This window comes from Lemur catta, chromosome 1, assembly GCF_020740605.2.
Source record: "Lemur catta isolate mLemCat1 chromosome 1, mLemCat1.pri, whole genome shotgun sequence".
NCBI classification, from domain to species: Eukaryota; Metazoa; Chordata; class Mammalia; order Primates; family Lemuridae; genus Lemur; species Lemur catta.
In genome coordinates, this window is record NC_059128.1 from 88,850,243 (window position 1) to 88,870,638 (window position 20,396).

Here is a 20,396-nt window from a genome sequence, read left to right on the forward strand (position 1 = left end):
ATATACACCATGGAATACCCTTCAGCCATAAAAAAGAATGAAATCATGTCATTTGCGGCAACGTGGACGGAACTGGAGGTCATTATGTTAAGTGAAATAAGCCAGGCACAGAAAGTTAAACACCGCATGTTCTTACTCATATGTAGAAGTTAAAAAAATTGATCTCATAGAAGTAAAAAGTAGAGCAGAAGATACTAGAGGCTGGGAAGGGTAGAGTGAAGGGAGGGATATGGAGAGATTTGTTAAAGGATTAAAAAAAAGATCATAGAATTTGCTGTGAGAAGAATGGTGTTCAGGTCAAGGGAACGTCACAAACAAATGTAAGAGGCATGCGTTTGCCAGGTTTAGGGAACTGGAGGTACTGACTGGAAGTCAGTGCAGCTGGAACACAGAGCCAGGCTGTGGGGAGGAAGAGCCGGGTAGGAAGGACCTCAGAAATCACAGAAGCCATTTCCATTTAGGCTGAAGGGCGTGGGCTACCGTTGATGGATTTTAAACAGGCACACACACCATTGCATTTGTAAAAGTCTATTCCTTTTGGAGCTTACCATTGTATTTGCAAAAGTTTATTCCTTTTGGAGCTTTCGGAGAGAGGTAGGATTAGAGGAAGAGAGACTAATTAAGAAGCTGCTGCTGAATCAAGCAAGAGATGAGAAAGTGAACTAAGACTCCAGATGTCTGCCCCCAGTCACAGTGCTGTGACTGTTTTTCCTACTCCTCTTCCTCCCCTCCCCCTTAGGTTCTGAATCTGATTATTTGCTGGCAAAAGTTTTAAAGTTTTATCTTTCTGGTGTCAGTTAAGTGACTACCTAGCAGAGGATGTGAAACCCCACTCCCTTACAGACTAAGATGGTATTGGAAGACCACAAAGCAGGTAGAGTTTTTGTCTGGGAAGGAACAATGTATGAGTCTCCCATTGGGCTGGGTTTCAGTTTCTAAAATGGATTGTTTTCATTTTGCCCAAGAAAATTGGAAGTCTTGTGTTTGTGCAATTGGGTTCTAGTCCCCTTCATAGCAGTAGGTGGGGAAGTATCTCGTGCCAAGTTCATCACATGCAACTCACACCTGGATTCAGGGGCATGTGAGCCAAGATGCTACATTTTCTAGCTCTAATTCCTGCTTTTATCTCTTCCCCTCAGCTATTTGTAGTTTTGGAATCATATTTTTGTAGGATTTTAGCCAAATCCTTTTGAGAGCATCATCCTGTTATTTCCAGGAGGAAAAAAAGAGATCCATTAATATTCATACTCAGATCAGAGGTAGTATTTTCTAATAGATTCTCTTTAACCAGGTCCCTATTTACTATGGAAATGTAACATCTAAAAGAAGAAAGCAAATTTAGTGAACATATATTTATTTACTACTTGCATACAGGTTGTGCACAGAGTGAGGCATAAAAATCTCATTGGTGATTGTGGATCTATAATCTCTATGTAATGAAAATTCTGTACCAAGTGTATGTACAAAGGGAACACAGAAATGTGGGCTTTGGGTATAACTTCATGCAACAGATGAGTCTTCAACGAATGTTTATTTTTTATATTGTTTTATTAGGATATAACTTACAGTAAAGTTACACAAATCTTAACTGTATAGTTCACTGAATTTTTAACATAGGTTTGCTTCCATGCAAATACCACCTAGATCAAGACACAGAACACTCCCATCACCCAGAAGGTTTCCTGTGCTTCTTCCCAGTCCGTTATACCCCCTCCCTCTGGAGGTAATTACATCCTGACTTCTATCATCTACCTTAGTTTCACCTTTCTTGAATTTTGTACAAATAAAATTCTACAATATATACTCTTGTATGTCCAGCTTCATTCTTCATTTCCTTAACATATGTCAGCAAGATTCATTAATGTTACATGTATCAGTAGCTATTTTGTATTGACATGTAGCCTTCCTTTATATCATTATACCATAGTACGTACTCTTGGTGGACATTTCCAGTTTTTGGCTATTAGGAATAAAGCTACTATGAATATTATTGCACTTTTTTTTTTTTGTAAACATGTTCACTCATTTCTCTTGAGACTATACCTAGGAGTAAAATTGCTTGGTTGTAAAGTAGGCATATGTTTAGGTCTTAAATATTGCTAAGTGATTTTACAAAGTGGTTGAAACAATTTAAGCTCCCAACAGCAATGAATGCCAGTTCCAGCTGTTGTATCTTCTGTGGCACTTTCCATTGGTCTGTTTGTCTCTCCTTGCGTTAATACCATCTAGTTTTAATTCCTGAAACTTTATAGTAAGCCTTGAAATCTGATAATACATGTTCTCCAACTTTATTCCTCTTTAAGATTGTCTTTGCTATGCTAGGTCTTCTGCCTTTCCATATAAACTATAGAATCGGCTTATCAATTTCCACCAAGGGAAATCCTCTATGCATTTTGATTGGAATTATACTGAATGTATAGATGACAAGTTTGGTGAGCCTGACATCTTAACATTATTGGTATTCTTATTCACGAACATGAACTTTTCCCCCATTTATTTACGTCTTCAACTTCTCCTGGCAATATTCTGTCGTTTTTGCTGTAGAGGTCTTGCACATCTTTCATTTAGATTTATTCCTTTTCTAGTATTGTTCATTCATTTTTGTAACTCTGCATTTCCATTAGGACTGTTTTCTTTCAGCCTGGGGAACTTTTCTGTTATATCCTGTAGTGCTTTTCTCCTGGCAGTGCATTCTGTCAGTGTCGTTTGTCTGAGGATGTCTTTTATTCACACTTATTTTTGAGGAACTCTAATTTGGTGAGTATTGTTCTGTTTCATAATTTTAAAAATACTGTCTTTTGACCCCATGGACTCCACTAGGAAGCTAGCCATCATCCTTAGCGTGTTTCTCCTGGAAGTGCTGTGTCTTTTCTCTCTGGCTGCTTTTAATATTTTATCTTCAATTTTTAGAATTTTGAATATGATGTGCCTAAGTGTGTTTTTTCTTGTATTCATCCTGCTTGGGGTTCATGGAATTCTTGAACCAGCAGGTTGCTGAAGTTTATCAGCTTTGAAAAATTCTTGGCTGTTATTTCTTTGAATATTGCTTTTTTTACATTCTCTCTTTTCTCAGATTCCAATTACATGTTATTTTAGAAAGGTTGATGGTGTTCTTTATATCTCTTGGGCTCTATTCTGTGTATGTGTGTATTTATTTTGGCACATCAGATATTCTGGATGTTTTCTATCGACCTTTCAAATTCATTAATCTTGTTTTCTGGCTATATCAGTCTTCTTTTAAGACTTAAATTTTAAGATGTCCTTAAAGTAACCTTTTTCTTCATCCTTCTTTAAGGGTGGTTCTTAAAAGAATGAAATCTTAAATTTCAGATATTTTCTGTTGCTGTTCAAGAATGTCTACTTGATTGTATTTTTACAGAATCTAATTATCTGTGGAACTACATTTTTAAAATCCATTTTCATAATTTTCTCTATTTTAAAAAACATTATTTGTTATTCTGAAGTCATTATCTGCTAAGTCCAATATCTGGGCCATCTCTGCCTCTATTGTCTATTTCATCTCTTGAGTAATGGTCAGTTTTTTCCTACTTCTTTGCATGTCTAGAATATTTTTTTTATTGTATGCTAGACGTGGTGAATGATGAGTTATAGATGTTTTGGATCATGCTATCTCCCCTTGAAGAATATTGAGCTTTGTTTTCGTAGTCAGTTATTATAAATTATTCATAGATCACCTTGATTCTGTATGCTTGGTTGTTTTAGGCATTGTTAGGGTGGGTCTTTTTAAGTTTTTGCTTTACTCCTATGGCGAGGCTCATATTCCTTTCTGGGGTTTCAAATGAATGCCAGGACGCCCACCCAGGTTTCTCTATTTTGACTGAGCTGGAACCCTGGTATAGTCTTAGCATTGTGCAATCTGTAAAGTCTCTGTTGGGTTCTTTGCCTCCTAGCAGCTTTTCTTTGCTGGCCTCTTAGAATCTTGCCCTGCTCATATATAGTTTAGGAATCATCCAAGAATCCAAGGAGTATTTTTTGCAGGTCTTTGGAGCTGCTTCTGTGAAGCTCTCTCCTCTCTAATACCTTGACCCTAAAGTCCCTTCTTGTTTACTGTCTCCAAACTCCGGTCTGTTTCCTTCATCAGTGAGTTGCTGCTCTCTGTTTAGACTTTCCCCCCCTTAAATTAAGAAACTTTATTTTTCAGAGCAGTTTTAGGTTCATGGCAAAATTGAGTGGAAAGTACGGAGAGTTCTTGTGTACCGTCCTGTTCCCACAGGTGCCCTCCACCACTGTTAGCATCCTGCACCACAGTGGTACATTTGATGCCATCAGTGGACCTGTATGGAAATAAAATTATCACTCAAAGTCCACAGTTACATTAGGGTTCACTCTTGGTGTGTACATTGTATGGGTTTTGACAACTGTATAATCACATATATTCACCATTATAGTATACAGAATAGTTTCACTACCCTTACAAATCCTCTGTGTTCTGCCTGTTTGTCTGTCACTCTCCTCTAACCACTGACAACACGTAATCTTTTTATGGTCTCCATAGTTTTGTCTTTTCCAGGATGTCATATATTTGGAATCATACAGTATGTAGCCTTTTCAGATTGGCTTATTTCACTTAGTAATATGTATTTAAGTTTTTTTTCCCATGTCTTTTAATAACTTGATTTAGTGTTGAGTAATATTCCATTATCTGATGTACCAGTTTATCCATTCACCTACTAAGGACATCTTGGCTGCTTCCAAGTTTTGTCGATTATGAATAAAGCTGCTATAAACATCCATGCATAGGTTTTTTGTGAGGACGTAAGTTTTCAACTCATTTGGGCAAATACCAAGGAGCACAACTGCTGGATCATATGGAAAGAGTATGTTTAGTTTTGCAAGAATCTGCCACACTGTCTTCCAAGGTGGCTGTACCATTTTGCATTTCCACAAACAGTGAATGAATGAAAACACCAGCACTTGGTGTTTTCAGTGTTTTGGATTTTGGCCATTTTAGTAGGTATATAGTGTTATCTTGTTGTTTTAGTTTGCAATTCCCTCATGACATTGTTTGGGTGTTTAAAATTTTACTATGCTGTGGTTTGGAAATGCAGTGAGGAAAAACCCAGGGTAAATGGAGGACTACCTCATGTGTTTCCCTTTTAAGGATTATAGCCCTGCATTGGTTGTTTTTCAATGCCTGAAAATAATTGTTTTATGTATTTCATCTGGCTTTTGTAGTTTTTTCTGGGAGGGTAAATTTGATATTAGCTACCGTATCATGATAAAACCAGAATCCTGACAATCATTTATTAACATTTTATTAAATGTAGGAAAAGTGTTGGGTTCTGTAGATTCACAGATGCATAAGATATGGTCCCTGCCCTCCAAAAGTTCATAATCTAATGTAGTGAGTGAGTCTCAAACTACTCCTGAGAAACACTGAAGCTAAATTGTATTCTATCATTAAAATAGAAAAATGAATGTCTTTCCCCAGTTTACATACAGGAAGGTTTTGTTGCTGATTTTTTGTTAACCACTGATTTCTATGGACTGGAATCTAGAATTTATTATGGAGAAGCTTTTTAAGTTTTACTTATCCTAAATTTAGTATGTTAATATTTTATAATCTATAGAGTACGTTAAGGACTTCTAATAAATATGCTACCTATGCAAGTTTTAGTCATATTGGACTAGTGTTGAGATATCTGATGAAATAATTCCCATGGCTGTGGCAAATGCTATAAAATAAAGTTCACTGGAGTCACAAGGGGGCCGGCATGATTAGCTCTGCCTGTAAAGTCAGGGAAACTTCTCTGTAGAGGTTGACATTTGAATTGGGTCTTAAGATGTTTAATGTTATGCCTCATCTGTTACTGCACAGATTATATTTGGGGAGGGAAGAGAATTAAAATAAAGCATCTTGAACATTTAAATTAGGATATCTTTGCAATTAATTATAGGCCTCTAATTCCTCATCTGAAATCAAAGATCTATTGGAACAGAAAAACAAGTTGACTGTAGAAGTGGCTGAACTTCAGCAACAGCTTCAACTAGAAGTCAAGGTATCTGGTTTTTCCTTTATGCTATTTTATCCATTTCTTTCTTGGTTGATAAAGAATATTTTATGCACATTAGGATACTCAGGTGAAGGGAAAGCCATTTTCCAAAAAAAACATTCCTCTCATCACTGAATAAATTCCTCTGTATTTGGAGGCTGCTATCTAAATAAATTTTATTTTTAAGTAATCATAGCATTTAGAGACTGTTTGCTTTGACAGAGTACAAGAAATGCTGCTGGATTCAGGCAGGCCAATAGGAAACTAAATGTGTATAAAACATCCGAACTAAATAATAGACACAGCAGAATGAGGTTTAGCTGTGTTTGTGTTTTTTCTTTTTACAAGTATTACAATTCATGAAATATAAATATTTAATATTCTTTCTAGTTACAAACTCCTATGCCTTAATTATGTAGTTTGATTAAGTTGTTTAATAACATTTAAGTGCAAAGACATGGCGTCCAATGGAGATTAGAATGGGCTTCTATTGGAGTATGTTAATGACCAGCGGAGGTGCTTTAAAATCACCCTGATTCACGTTAGAATCAACAGAACATCAAAGACGAGAGGGAGAGAATGAGAGCAAACCTGGAAGCGCTCCGAAGCCAACATGACACCAAGGTGGAAGAGAACTCCGTGTTGCAGCGACGACTGGAGGAAAGCGAAGGGGAACTCCGCAAGAGCCTGGAGGAGTGAGTTCTGGGCCCACAGCCGTTGCCCGGCCTGGGTTCTCCTATCGTCTGTAGCCAGAACATTTTTGCCCTTTTAACACTGCCCAGCCTTCCAAATATTTGTAGAGGCTGCCCACCCTTCCTGTCCCCCTCTTATCCTTGTAAAACTGTGAAGCTGGCAACGGGTGTAGACTGATAAGCAGAAAGGTTAATAATTATTAAAATTCCTTGTACACCTTGAAGTGTGTCTTATAAAGTTTCAGCCCTTAAAGTGGATCTCATACCAGGTAAGTGGGAAGCAGGGAATGCTGAGTGGTGATATCTAAACATAGATTTCAAGGAGCCTGGCCCAGCTTCTAAAAAAGCAGGGGTCAGCTGAGCGCGGTGGCTCACACCTGTAATCCTAGCACTCTGGGAGGCCAAGGCAGGAGGATCGCTTGAGGTCAGGAGTTCTAGACCAGCCTGAGCAACAGCGAGACCCTGTCTCTACTAAAAATGGAAAAAAAAAAATTAGCCGGGCAACTAAAAATAGAAAAAATTAGCTGGGCATGGTGGCACACACCTGTAGTCCCACGTAATTGGGAGGCTGAGGAAGGAGGATCACTTGAGCCCAGAAGTTTGAGGTTGCTGTGAGCTAGGCTGATGCCAGGGCTCTCTAGCCCGGGTGACAGAAAGTGAGACTCTGTCTTTCAAAAAAAAAAAAAAAAGTAGGTGTCATGTGGCTTCCCCACTCTCACAGCTTATGAATTTTATCGTGGGTGGTGCTGGCCACTGTGACGGATGCTTATACCTCTTCTGAGTCTCCACAGAAGGAAAGTCAGGTCCAAGGCAGCCCTGCCACGCTGTTGTATTAAAATCCGTGGCAAAGGGATCTAAAACCAAGGTCTGAAATCGCACAGTGATTAGACGCTCTGTGGACATGACAGAAGCCTGCAGTGGAAGGGTAAGCGGGAGTGAAATCTAGAGGGAAGTTCAAGAAAAACAGGACGTTAGGTAATAAAAGCATTTGATTGCACTTGTGATTGTGATGGTGGAATTTTTGCTTTTAAAACATTCATAGAGGCTCATTTCAGAAAAGTTAGTAAAGAAAAAAGTCAGAAAATTTAGGGTATAGTTGTGAGTTTGGTTTAGGGCAGAGGTTGGCAACCTTTTTCTTGTCAGATAGTGATTATTTTAGGGTTTGCAGTCTGTGTAGTCTTCGTTGCAACCACTCAGTTCTGCCATCTGTCGTGGAAATGGCCACTCGTAAATGAATGAGCATGACTGTGTTCCAGGAAAACTTTATTTACAAAACCAGGCAGTGGGCTGAACTGGCCCAGAGGTCATAATTTGCTGACTGCCCTGGTCTGGAAGACAGGGGTAGTGGAGGGTGGATGGGTGAGGTGGCTTTAGTGAAAAAAATATCAAGAGAGTTGTTTTTTGTCATTTCCTCATCTTCTGTGTCCAAATTCTAGTACCCTGTGGTATTCTTTTGGGGTGAAAACATCCTATATAACCTTCTCCAGTTACTTGGTTTGAGTCCTCACTTGTCCTCTTGTTAGACCGAAGCTGTGAGTTCTTACCAGGTACCTTTTCAGGTTGGCGATTCCTTGTTCAGTGTAGAACAGAGAACGGGAGGCTCCCGGGGGCTTTAGACGACTCTGCGTGACCGTCTGAAGGCCTGAAATCAGACTGGATGAAGAAGAGCAGAGCCCAGGAGAGCCTCTCTGACGGGCTTCCCTCCCTGCCAGGCTGTTCCAGGTGAAGATGGAACGGGAGCAGCACCAGACTGAGATCCGGGACCTCCAGGACCAGCTCTCAGAGATGCACGATGAACTGGACAGCGCGAAGCGATCCGAGGACAGGGAGAAGGGGGCTCTGATTGAGGTAAGGGGCTGTGGGGTCGGGTGACTAGAGAGGCCCACCTGCCTGGAGAGGGAGGATGGGTGAGGGGACCGAGTTACTACAAGCCATTTTCTGTTGTGTGCATTTGCCCCACCTGTGCCTGTGATTAGATTCTGCGAGCATGTCGCATGTAATAGTTTTTAAACATTGTCTTAGGAAACATTTCAACCACACAGAAAAGTATAAAGAATAATATGTTAACACTCATAGACCCCCAACATCGATCTAACAGTTGTTGATATTTTGCCACATTTTACTCTGTTTTTTCATCTGTCCTTTCATTCATCCTTCTATTTTTTTGTTGTTGTTGTTTACTGAACCATTTCAAAGTAAATTACAGATAACAACATGCCTCATCCTGAATTTTTCAGCATGTTTCTTTGAAAAATTAGGGAATTTTCTTACCTAGTTGCAATACCATTATCATACCTGAAAATTAATAATTTCTATAATATAATAATAATTCTAATACTCAGTTCTTATTTGGAATTTCCCAGTTATCCCCCAGGTGTATTTATTAGTTGTTTTTTTTTTCCTCCCCAAGTCAAGATCCAATCAGGAATGGCACAGTGCTGTCATTGTTCCCTTTCTGAGTTCATTTACCGTAGTATATTCCCCCCACCCCCATTTCTTGCTTTTTCTCCCCCCTGACCTTCTGAAGAGACAGGAGCAGTGCCGCATATTCTGGGTTTATCTGATTGTTCCCTTATGGTGTCCACCAACTTGTTCTATCCCCTGTAATTCTAGTACATTGGAAATTAGGTCTAAACACTAATAGATTTGAGTTAAACTTTGGACAAAACTATTTGTAAATATGCTGTTTATGGGAAAACATTTTAGAGACATTAAGATTATATTATTGCTCAAGCAGCACTTGCCACAGGTTAAGTTTTACTTGTTTAAGGCCCCACACGCCATAAGCTCCTTGAAGGCAGGGTTGGCTCAGCACTGTATCTGCAGGGGCTAGCACAGTGCCTGGGATGGGTAGCAGTCAGGAAATACTTGGTGGACGATTGAATGGATCAATGATGAGTCAATGAATAGAGGAAAAAACTCTACTTGCTGTGTACCCAGGCTGCCCATCTGGCTTCTGCCCGTAAGAGTTATTGAATATTTCACTCTTATTAATCTACGAGTCAGTGAGTAAGCTTGACTCTTTCCTCTCGGCTTAGCATTTGTTAATTATTATGGGGTTTGTCATAGACTGTTGCTGTCTCTTCCCTGAATCAGGTTACCATCCTGTTGAGGTGTCAGGTACACGTGTATGAAATGGTTAGAAAGCAAGAAAGTTGGTTTTGAACATCTATGGTGTTTTTTTGTTGTTGTTGTTGGAAATAAATATAATCGAGGGTCAGAAAAAGAACTTTTATCTCTGTGCATTTAGATGTTTGATACTTGCTATAACATTATCAGCACCTGTATTTGGGAATAGTTTTGAAATTCCTTTCTTTATATGCTTTGGTTTGTAGGAACAGCCTGACAAATAAATGATATGCCATTTAAAACAAAGCTAAAAAAAAAAAAGTCGAAAAAAATAAAGGTACTTTGCTAGTTTTAATTTTTTACTGCCTCCCCTTAGGCTTAGGTGTTTTCTTTTTTGGAGTTGGAAGCTTCTGGCTCTTATGTCTCTCGAGCTCTCATTAAGTCTCAGTTATAAAGTGTTTTCTCACTCCCTTCCTCCTTTAGTTTTGAAATAATTGCCCAGGAGGGATTTTAGTTCCTGCTTTTTAGAACTTCGCCTCTCTCTTCCCCAGGACTTGGGCAGCGCTGAGAGGAGAGTGATCGTGGCCATGTAGCACCGGAGCTCTCGTGAATTCGTTTTTCACAAGGACAGAGTAGAGCACTTTTCTCTTCTCCCTGCATGACCCTCTCTGTCCCTGTTTAGACCTTTTCTCCTGAGAAGACCTAAGCTTGTTGTTTTTTGGTATTTCTCTTTTTGTCAAACGTTTCCTTAAAAACCACCCTTTCTTGGAATGACGCTGCTTCTCATGACCCCCTTCTCTTAGGGCTCAGAGTTACAAAGACAAGGTACATTAGAATGGGGCTTTGGAAATAGGTGTATTTATCATGGAAATAATATGAAAGCAATATAAAATGAAATTTTAAAACGAGGACACACACACATTTTCGTAATGCCTAATAAACCATTTTTATTTCTGCATTTTCTGTTTGCCGCCCTATCACATTGATAGGTTTCATCTGCCCATTTATATGTGGTACGGGGACAATCATAGTGTCCCTGCAGTCTGATACCTGCTGTTAAAAGTTAATATGTCAGAAACATTTTTCCTTATTATGCTTTATAGTCTTCATATTTCATTTTTTTTAAGGAGAGAAAGTGTAATGTATTTAACCATTCTCCTATATTTGTTTTTCTTTTTTTGCAATTATGAACAAATGTTATGGTGAACTTTTTTTACATATATCCTTTTACTACTTTAAAAAAATTTTCCTAAAGATAAGTTCCCAGAAATGTCACAGAACAGTTTATGGCTTTCAATAAAAGAGTAGCTTCACAAACAAATTTGAATAGAAGATGAGACTTTGTCATATTCTGTGATTCCTTGTGTGGGCACTTCATTGGTTCTAAAAGGGAACAATGTTACCTTAGTTCTTGGGAATCTCTTGAGTTCCTGATTTCCTCCAATAGCTGAAACCTGTAGTTGTCAGTTGCCCTTTCCCTGATACCCTCTGTCCTTCTAGATTTTCTCTATGTTAGCGTACTTGACCTTGCACTATTTTTGTATCTGTCTCTTTCTTCTACTAGCTAGCTAATTCGAGACATATCATCTTTGCTTCTTCCCTCATTTCATGCTTAGCACAGTGCCAAGCAACAGAGCAAAGGAATAAATAATTTTTAGTATTAAAATTACTTTAAGGCCGGGCGCGGTGGCTCACGCCTGTAATCCTAGCACTCTGAGAGGCCAAGGCGGGCAGATCGTTTGAGCTCAGGAGTTCAAGACCAGCCTGAGCAAGAGCGAGACCCTGTCTCTACTAAAAATAGAAAGAAATTATATGGACAGGTAAAAATGTATTAGCCAGGCATGGTGGCGCATGCCTGTGGTCCCAGCTACTCGGGAGGCTGAGGCAGGAGGATCACTTGAGCCCAGGAGTTTGAGGTTGCTGTGAGCTAGGCTGATGCCACGGCAAAAGAGTGAGACTCTGTCTCAGAAAAAAAATTTTTTTTTTTTTTTTTTTTTACTTTAAAAATGTCACCGTTTTAAAAAAGGAGTAATTCAAAAATGAACTTCATACTTCTTTGCCCCTGTAAACACACTATACTGTGCATATATTAAATGGACATAACTAATTAATTAAATTATTAATTATTAAATTAATAGACTAATTATTTAATTTATTAAATTAACAAAGTGTTTCATTAATTAAATCGTTTCCTTTTTTTACATTGGTAAATAGGATAAGGACATAAGCCTCAGTTTTGATGACGTGTGTTCAGGCAGAGGCAGATAATGAGAGATACGGGAATGAGAAACAGCATGTATTTTCTTAAAAACATTCCTGATATTGCTGGCTTTGTGGTTATTTGCTCCTTTCTCATGACAGGAACTATGTCATTTACTGCTGCCTTTCTGCAGGATGAGTTAGGGCACAATTAGCTTCTCTCTGCCCAAGTGGGTTTCTTTCCCCCCAGAAAAGTCGTCCTCTGTTTTTATCAGTTTCCTTTGACGTGTCAGCAACATTTAAAACATGATCTATGGTTTCTACCTCACTAATAAAATAGACCCTATCTCCTTGTCACTTTCAATTTATTCTTCATATCTTAATAAGAAGTGGCCTGGGGGGATTTGATAAAAGATTATAGTTGTGGCCAAGTTTAGTGCGGCATCTGGCTTAGAACAGCCCCTTAAACACAATGAACGTTAAACACTTCAGCTTTTGAATGTTTGAAAAAGGTTAAAGGCCCAGATTTTGTAAGCCCTGCATGATGGACCGGATTTTTCATGAAATCTCTCTTAACATTTCACATTGTATTAAACAACATCAGACCCCTGTATGCAATCAGTAAAGTTCAGAAAGAATAAAATAGTTACAAAAAAAAAAGAAAAGAAGGAAGACATAGTAGAAAATACTTTGTTTTCTTAGGATAAGCCATATAATTGACCAGGAATAGGATGGCTTTGTTATCCTTAGTTAAATTGATGATTCTGAAATTTTTTTTTTTAAACTCAAGTTACAAAAATGATTATAGAAAAAATTTTCAGCTACTTGTTTGTCCATGAACGCACTGCCTTCCATTTTGAGGGTGACGGGTCAACGTGAGACAGTTCTCTAAGCACCACGACAATGAAGTTTTCTAATTATCAAATGTGTCCTTTGATGGGAGCCCATAGTGCTGAGAGAAGGGCCTCACTCCAGCATAGCCGTGCGGTGGTTTATTCCCGGCTTTTGCCAAGATGCAGGTACTTCAGTCTCACTAAAATATCCTGGTTATAAAATTGCATTGATCTGAGGATAGACTGTGCTTAGAAATTAGGTCTCTACAACTTCTTTTGCAGTGATATTACTGAACATTCTGCAAATTTTAATTTAAAAAGCAACTAAAAATATCATGGTTCTCACCAGCTCTGTGATGCTTCCTAGGCCGTCCTCATGGGAAAAAAATTACAGAATTTGATATAAAACCTTACAGTTTTGATAGAAAATCTTTTATTTACCCTGTCAGTGAGCCTAGGCCAGCGATAGGGACCCTATAGAACTTCCGGGAAGTGTGACTGCAGAGGAGGGCCTGGCCAGCGTCTTCCTGTTTTGATGTGGAGGACGTGTGAAGAGGTGGCGTATGACACAGAGCTTTGTGTGGGCAAATCAGTTGCCACGCAGGACATTCTGGTGCCTGTCAGATAAGATCTGTGTGAGTGCTGTTGGAGCAGCCACTTGCTGCTCCTGCTAGTAGCCGGTCCCTGAGTGTACTCCTTTTTCTCTCAGCTTTCCTTCTTTCTTGTCTTTTCAGGCTCTGGTCATGTTTCTTTGCTTTAGTTTAAAAAAGCGGACCTCCTTCCAGGTACTTCCAGCCAAACACAGTGCTCTGTTCCGTTTGCATCTAGCAGATGGTTGCAGTGTAATTATTTGCTCTTCAGCCTTCATGAATGTGTGGTTTTGAGGTCAGGTCTATAGTGAGGACAGAGGGTGTTGGGATCCAATCTGGGCCCCAATCTTGGCTCTACTGCTCATAAGCTGTGTGATCTTAGGCATGTTAGCATTTCAGAGCTCCGACTTCTTTCATTTATGAACGAGAATAATAATATTCGTCTTCTTGAATATTCATCTCTTTGGATTTTTGGAAATGCTTAGGACAGTCCTTATTATGCACTTAATACCAAACACAGTCAACCTTTCTAGCTTCACCTCACCCCAGCACACACATACGTATGAACTAGGTTTTTATCTCTTGAGTACTTCTTACATATGGGCAACTGTTCTGAATGCAGAAAGGTTTTGAAAGCACTGATCCTGAATAGCCAACATTTTCCCTTGTTTTCTTTCATTGGGGTCTACAAAGAGGCATGTTCACCCCTCTGGATATTTACTTATATTTTGAAGTTTATACATTTTTTCCTCCCTTCTTTGACTTGTTGCAATTAAACTTGAGGTGGTGGAGTGAAGTTTCTGAAACCTCATGTACCTTTTGGTCTCTACTCTGGAACACTTCAAATGCTCCTAAGTGATACGGCGGGACGTAATCTGATTGGATTTGCGCGGCACAGTCCACTTAAGCAATAGCTCCAGCCACAGATAACAGCATGTCGGTGTAGAATGGGCCATAAAAACCTCAGTTCTTGACATGCATTGGCAGCAGTACACAAAAGGCAACACAAAACACAGATATATCCTGGAAAAGATAAGTGTGGGAAGAGGAACTGTCTTATCGTGAAAACAATTGAGAAATGTGTGAGAGTAAGAGCAGGAAACAGGGGTCAGAATCAAGGGTCTGCTCTGAAGACGCTGGCGGGAGGCTCCAGGAAGCCTTAAAGGGGTAGCCGGTAGCAGCAGTGAGCGGGGGAGGCCCTGGTCCTCCCTCGGGAGAGGCTGGGCAGTGGTAGCAGTGCGTCCCCTTTGATAAATATCAGGATGTGACATATTTTCACAAAATCTCTGAGTTAGGTGCTTTGAAAGAGCCAGAGCAGCCTTTTTTACTTGGATGGGTCTCTTGATGTTTCATTTGAGCTCATCGATGCCTGCTAGTGAGACTATTGATGGGCAAAGTCTTGGTTTACGCAGCGCAGCTCCACCCTGGGATTGTAGATGTTCCCTGGTTCGATGGAGATACATGTCCTGTGGAAAAAGAAAGAGATTTCATTGTCAGTTATTCTTAAATCAATATAAATGTTTTCATCGCTTCACCAGTGACACACTTCTTGAATGAAAACTAGCTTACCACCTCCGAGGCCCTGGGTCCCTAAGTGGCAGCCGTTCCTCTGCTTCCCCAGGAGCTCCAAAAGAAGAGAGTGTGTTCTTGTTCAGAAGCCACAAATGAAGGAATACAATAGTTTAGAATTCTGACATCTCCGGACTCCTGCTGTTCTGCACGTGCTAACTTATTTACATCCAGAACAGATGAGTGCTCTCAATATCATTGATTAATATTCATGATCAATGTCACTGATCCATGCATCAAACATATGAATCAGAGCTATATCCTTCTTTCAAGAGGTTGACAGTCTAGTAGGGGAGATAAGAAAAATGATCAAAATATATAGAATGCAAGATACAAAGTATTAAGTGCTATGAGAAGAACACCTAAAATGAGATGGGTATTCAGGAAGGGTTTTCAAGGAAGACTTCTGGGAGGAGGCATGTTGTTTCTGAGTCTTCAAAGATTTTCTGAAAGGCAGAGAGAGGAAGGCCTGAAAGGGGAGAAGGCCACTCCAGACAGAGGATGCTGCATGAATGTTGTTGTAGAGGCTGCAGGGAGCAATCGGGTAGCTGCACAGGAGGTTAGGAGGGGCTAACCCAGGGAGGTGAGGGGAAGGATCTACGGTGTTACAGAACTAACTTTTTGGTTGTGAGGGACATGGGTGAGAGAAGTCCAAGTGGTTGCCAAGCTTCTGAGTTTGGGTGCTTAGGGAGGCAGGTAGTGCTGTTGACACGAATAATGAACAAAGGAAGAGGAAAGGAAGGAACCTGAAGAATTCACTTAAAACTGTAATCCTACTGAGTCCGAGGTGGCCTCGGGACATCCAGGTGGATTCGTGTGGAGGTCATTGAATGTTAGAGCAGGTCTGAACTCAGAGAATGGCTGGATATAAAGGTTTGGGAGTCTTTTACATAGAATTAGTAGTTGGAAAAAAATAGAAGAGTTTGCTAAAAGAGAATAAAGAATGCAGAGTTGCATTCTTGGGGATCATTGTAGCTTCTGGGAAGAGGGAGAGAAAAATCAGAAGAGATTATCACAGAAAAAGTGGCCTGTGGGAGAGAACAGGAGAGTGTGTTGTCTTTACATTAAAAGGAAGAAGAGACTCTTAAGGAGACAGGCAGGGAGATCAAAGAGGGGTCAGGAAAGCTGAGGACTGAGAAAAGGCCATTGGTTGTGGTGATTCAGAGGTCATGATGACCTTGGAGAGGGGGCTGTCTTAGTAGAGTAGGAACATAAAGGTAGCAAGAGATTAAGGGGTAAATGGGTAGTCACGAAGTAGAGGCAGTGAACAGAGGCTATGCTCTCAAGCTGACACTTGCCTGTGGTCCCAGCTACTCAGGAGGCTGAGGTGGGAGGCTTGTGGGAGGCTCGCTTGAGGCTGCAGTGAGCTGTGATCATTCCTGTGAATGGCCATTGTACTCCAGCCTGGGCAACATTTAGAGACCTCATCTCTAAACAAATAAACAACCAAAAGAAAATAATAAACTAAGGCTTTGGTGCCTACTGAAAAGTAAAATTGTGCTTTCAAAAAGTTTGGTGGTAAAGCTTGGAGGGGAGCCAAGATTCAAGAAAACAGAAAAGACCAAAATGGCAGAGGAGGCAGGATGGCTGATGGAGAGAAGCCTGGGGATGGGCCGGCAGGGGTGGTTCCTTCTCTGCGCAGTGACCCGGGTGGGGAGAGGGCCGGAGTGCAGAGTGGGGGTGGGGAGGAAGCCGAAGGCTCCTCAGGACGGCCCAGACCTCCGCAGAGTCTGCAGGTGAGGGTGAGCCCTGCGCCGCAGGGGCCCTGGGAAGGTCTAGGGCAAAAATGTTGAAGTGAGAGGAATGCTGAGCCTTTGGCAGGACACGCTTGGGTTTAGGTAAAGTGATTTGTAGTAGAACTTGTTGCCCCAGTTTTGTGACTTTCCTTATGAACTCTTGGCAGTTAAGGAGGAGAAAATGTGAATACTGTGCTCTGCTCAGATGGACCAATGAGACAGAAGGAAAATGGGCCAAGTCTTCCTGAGCACCAGGGGTGTGGATTGGGGTTTGCCCACACGCAGGGGTAGAAGCAAGTGGGGCCAGTGAGTGAGCGTGTCCCCCGGGAAGCAGCAGCAGGTGCAGGGCAACAGCAAGGATGACAGACCGTTACCTAGAAATGAAACGAGATGGAAAAAGCAGGCATGTCCCCCCAAGGCAGTGACAGTTACGTCCGTTTCCCTTTTCTCCCTCACATTCAATTGCGTCGCCAAGAAGCCAAGACAGACGAATCCAAGGGAACGATGGCCTCTGAGAGGTGCGGGGTAGAGGAAGAGATGGTCTGCACAGGTGTGTGGGATGAGGAAGGAAGAGCGGCGAGGACAGGGGAGGTGGCCGTACATCGGGTGGCCGCACTGGAGGGGAGATGTTTAATCTTCACCTCCCTGCTTCATGTCTCCTGCCCTAGGAGCTCTTACAGGCAAAACAGGATCTTCAAGATCTGCTGATTGCCAAGGAGGAACAAGAAGACCTCTTGAGAAAGCGGGAGCGGGAACTCACTGCCCTGAAGGGAGCCCTGAAAGAGGAGGTGTCCAGCCACGATCGGGAGATGGACAAACTGAAGGACCAGTACGACGCCGAGCTGCAGGCCCTGAGGGAGAGCGTGGAGGAAGCCACCAAGGTGAGCGTGTGGGGATGCGGCGAGAGGCTCTGGCCTGGAACAGGTGAGAGGTAGGACCACCTCTCCCACACCAGTGCAGCGTGTCTTCCTTCCTTTTAGTTACAGAGTGAAACACATTTTCATCCAATCATGGAAGCAGAGCTTGTACAAGAAGAATAAGCTCCCTGGTTCTGCTGTTGACTTTGAAAGGCTGTAAACTTAAACAGTTAAGGACATTAGTTAAATCCTATGGCAGGAGGGGAGATTTAGAGGCCTTCGAACAAATTCTTGAAGTTCTGCAGCCCCTTGCAGAGTGGAGCTCCACTCTCCTAGGCATTCCTAAAGGTCAGAGGCGTAGGGCATTGTGTGACTTTGCTGATGGGTAGAGTTGCAGACGGGATCCAGATTTCTGGAACCCTTTACCCCTGCCCTAGTCTGTTCCTTTTTGATTTTGTGCAGCCTTTTGTTAGACAATTCAAGTTCTTTTTGTCAGCAGAGTCACAAGAGGGTTAATTGGCTGAATTGCCCAAACCGTAACAAGATAATTTTACTCTTAATTGAATTCTTGGCTCCTACAAACAGATTCAAAAATTATGTTGAAGCCTTTTGGTGCAGGCCTCATGTTGGCTATTGAAGAAGAGAAAAACAATATTTTGAAGGGGAAAATGCTTTGAAATATCATGCCATCTTTAGGGAAAGAGGGGAATTACAGAGTATAAAATTTTCAGGGTCTCTTCAATCTATAGGTAAAAAATGATGAAAAAAGAACTCTTGGTATTGTTTGTTTACTCTGCGATGATTACAGTGACAGCTCAGAGATAGTAGGCCCTCTCCCCTAAGCCCCATGGTGATTCACGGATTTTCAATTATGGCACAGTAATTGCAAATGACAAGGAGTGAAAGATGGGTTTGTTTGTTATAACAATAAAAAGTCTGGGAAATAGTCTGTTTGGGGTTATTATAACTTTGAGACGGTTTAAAAAAGCCTCTTGTCGATTTGCCTATCTTAGCTTTTATTGAGATTTGATTGAATTTGAGAGAGAAAAGCGAAACTGATTTGCTTTTCATTGCTCTGAGGGGACATGCCTGTTTTTTGCATCTCATTTCATTTCTGTGCAACAGCCCAGTGTCCTTGCCGTTGACCTCTATGTGCTGTTCCTTCATCAGGCTCATGCCAACAGGCTCTGCGTGAAAGGGTTCTCCTTTGTTCTCTCATTACTTCCTTATCACCCTCAGACCTTGCCTTGAAGTTCAAGGTAACATGGTATATTCTGGGTGGCTCACTAAAGGGAAGCTGAGAACAGTGTTTGAGCATATAGGTGTGCGGTGATTTGTCTGTAAGGAAAATCAGACTTGTGCCACACATGGAATGGAAGATGTTTTATTGGAAGTTTCTAGGTTCTTGACCATCACAGATAATGTAATCGAGGAAAGGAAATGTGGCAGGTGAGAGAGGATATCTTTCTTGCATGGAATTGAGATCATCAGTAGAGACTTGGGTTACTGCATTCTGCCCCTGCCAAAGGTCTGCGTTGTATTTTCGTTAAGCCAATTTAAGAAAGATAACTGCATTGACCCACATCAGTCTCAGAAAGGAATAACAGGTGAGTTAGTCAAAACATGTACCACTGGCAAAGAAGGTGGGGCTTCTGGGCTCTAGGAAGCTAACACAAAGGGGTGCGTCTTAGTATGCCATGGGGTATGAGCCAGCGAGGGCTCCTTGCTCCAGGTTGTATGCTACAGTGCTCCCAGGATCTTTCCCTAAAATAACAAATTTGATCATGTCAGCCTCTGCTTAAATAACTTGCTTGGCTCCCTGTTGCCCCAGATTGAAGTTCAAAATTGTTTACATGCCAGAGAGTAGAGGGCCCTTCTCTGCCCAGCCCCATCTCTAGAAAACTCCACTTTTCTTTAGACCTCTCACTTCTTTGCACGTGTAGCCTGACTTGCTCCCATTCTTCTACCTGACCAATCTCTTCTCCTTCAAGATTGTCCCTGAATATCCTCCCCGCTGTGAATGTGCCCTAGATACCTCCACTCCTGTTAGTGGAGTTACTTGCACCTTCCTTAGGGTTTCTGTTAAACCCTGGCCGTCCCTGTGCTGTAGTTTGCATCATAGCCTGTTGTAATTTATCTTCATGCCTGCCTCCTCCATTAGACTCTGCGCTTCGTAAGCCCAGGGAGCGTTTTCTTCCCTTTTCTTTTCCTAGAGTGGTAATGAAAAACTCAGGTACCTCTGAGGACAAACAGGGAGTGTAAATCCATGAAGCGCTGAGTGTGTTGTTGGGGTGACAGTAGGGTATGGTGGGGACTGTGGCAAGCTGGAGAGCATGTCCTTTGCCCTTGTGGTCAGTGGCTTCTCTGCTCCAGCTGACAGTGGCCAGTGAGGGAATACTAGGCCGTGGTGCTAGATCTTTCCATTTTTCAAGAGAAGCCAGATACCTAGACATTGCTGCAAGATCTCCCAACTTTTAAATTAAACTTGCTTCAAATTAAAAAAAATCAGGTAGACAAAACATAACCCATCTGCAGGTCAACAAACAGTCTGTGTGATCTTAGCCCCTCGAGCTCAGCCCATTACCTGGCACAGAGTCACATGTGTGCAATGTCTGGTGAGTAAAAGTCAGTTGAGGACAAGTCCCCCTACCAACTGGGTTTTGAGTCCCTGCTGTGTGTTTCCTGTTGGTTTTTCTCCAGCGGTGATGTGGGAGGTCTTTTAGGGAACTCTGCTACCATTCTGTGTATTTCTGTGCCTTGCTTTCAAGTTTCCCTGTATTTTCTTAAAGAGGATCATGATTGTCTTTTCACACCTCGTTAGCTTTTGTTGCTGAAGG

General features: G+C 41.4%; 1 protein-coding gene across 1 annotated transcript in view; it reads left to right on the top strand.

Moving 5' to 3' along the window:
• CGNL1 (cingulin like 1) overlaps positions 1-20,396 on the top strand; it is a 159,221-nt gene that overhangs the window by 60,697 nt on the left and 78,128 nt on the right. The window contains exons 5-8 of the mRNA XM_045530064.1: positions 5,919-6,020; positions 6,561-6,709; positions 8,419-8,554; positions 17,371-17,583. Coding sequence (XP_045386020.1) covers positions 5,919-6,020; positions 6,561-6,709; positions 8,419-8,554; positions 17,371-17,583 — 600 coding nt within the window. The remainder of the gene's footprint in view (positions 1-5,918; positions 6,021-6,560; positions 6,710-8,418; positions 8,555-17,370; positions 17,584-20,396) is intronic.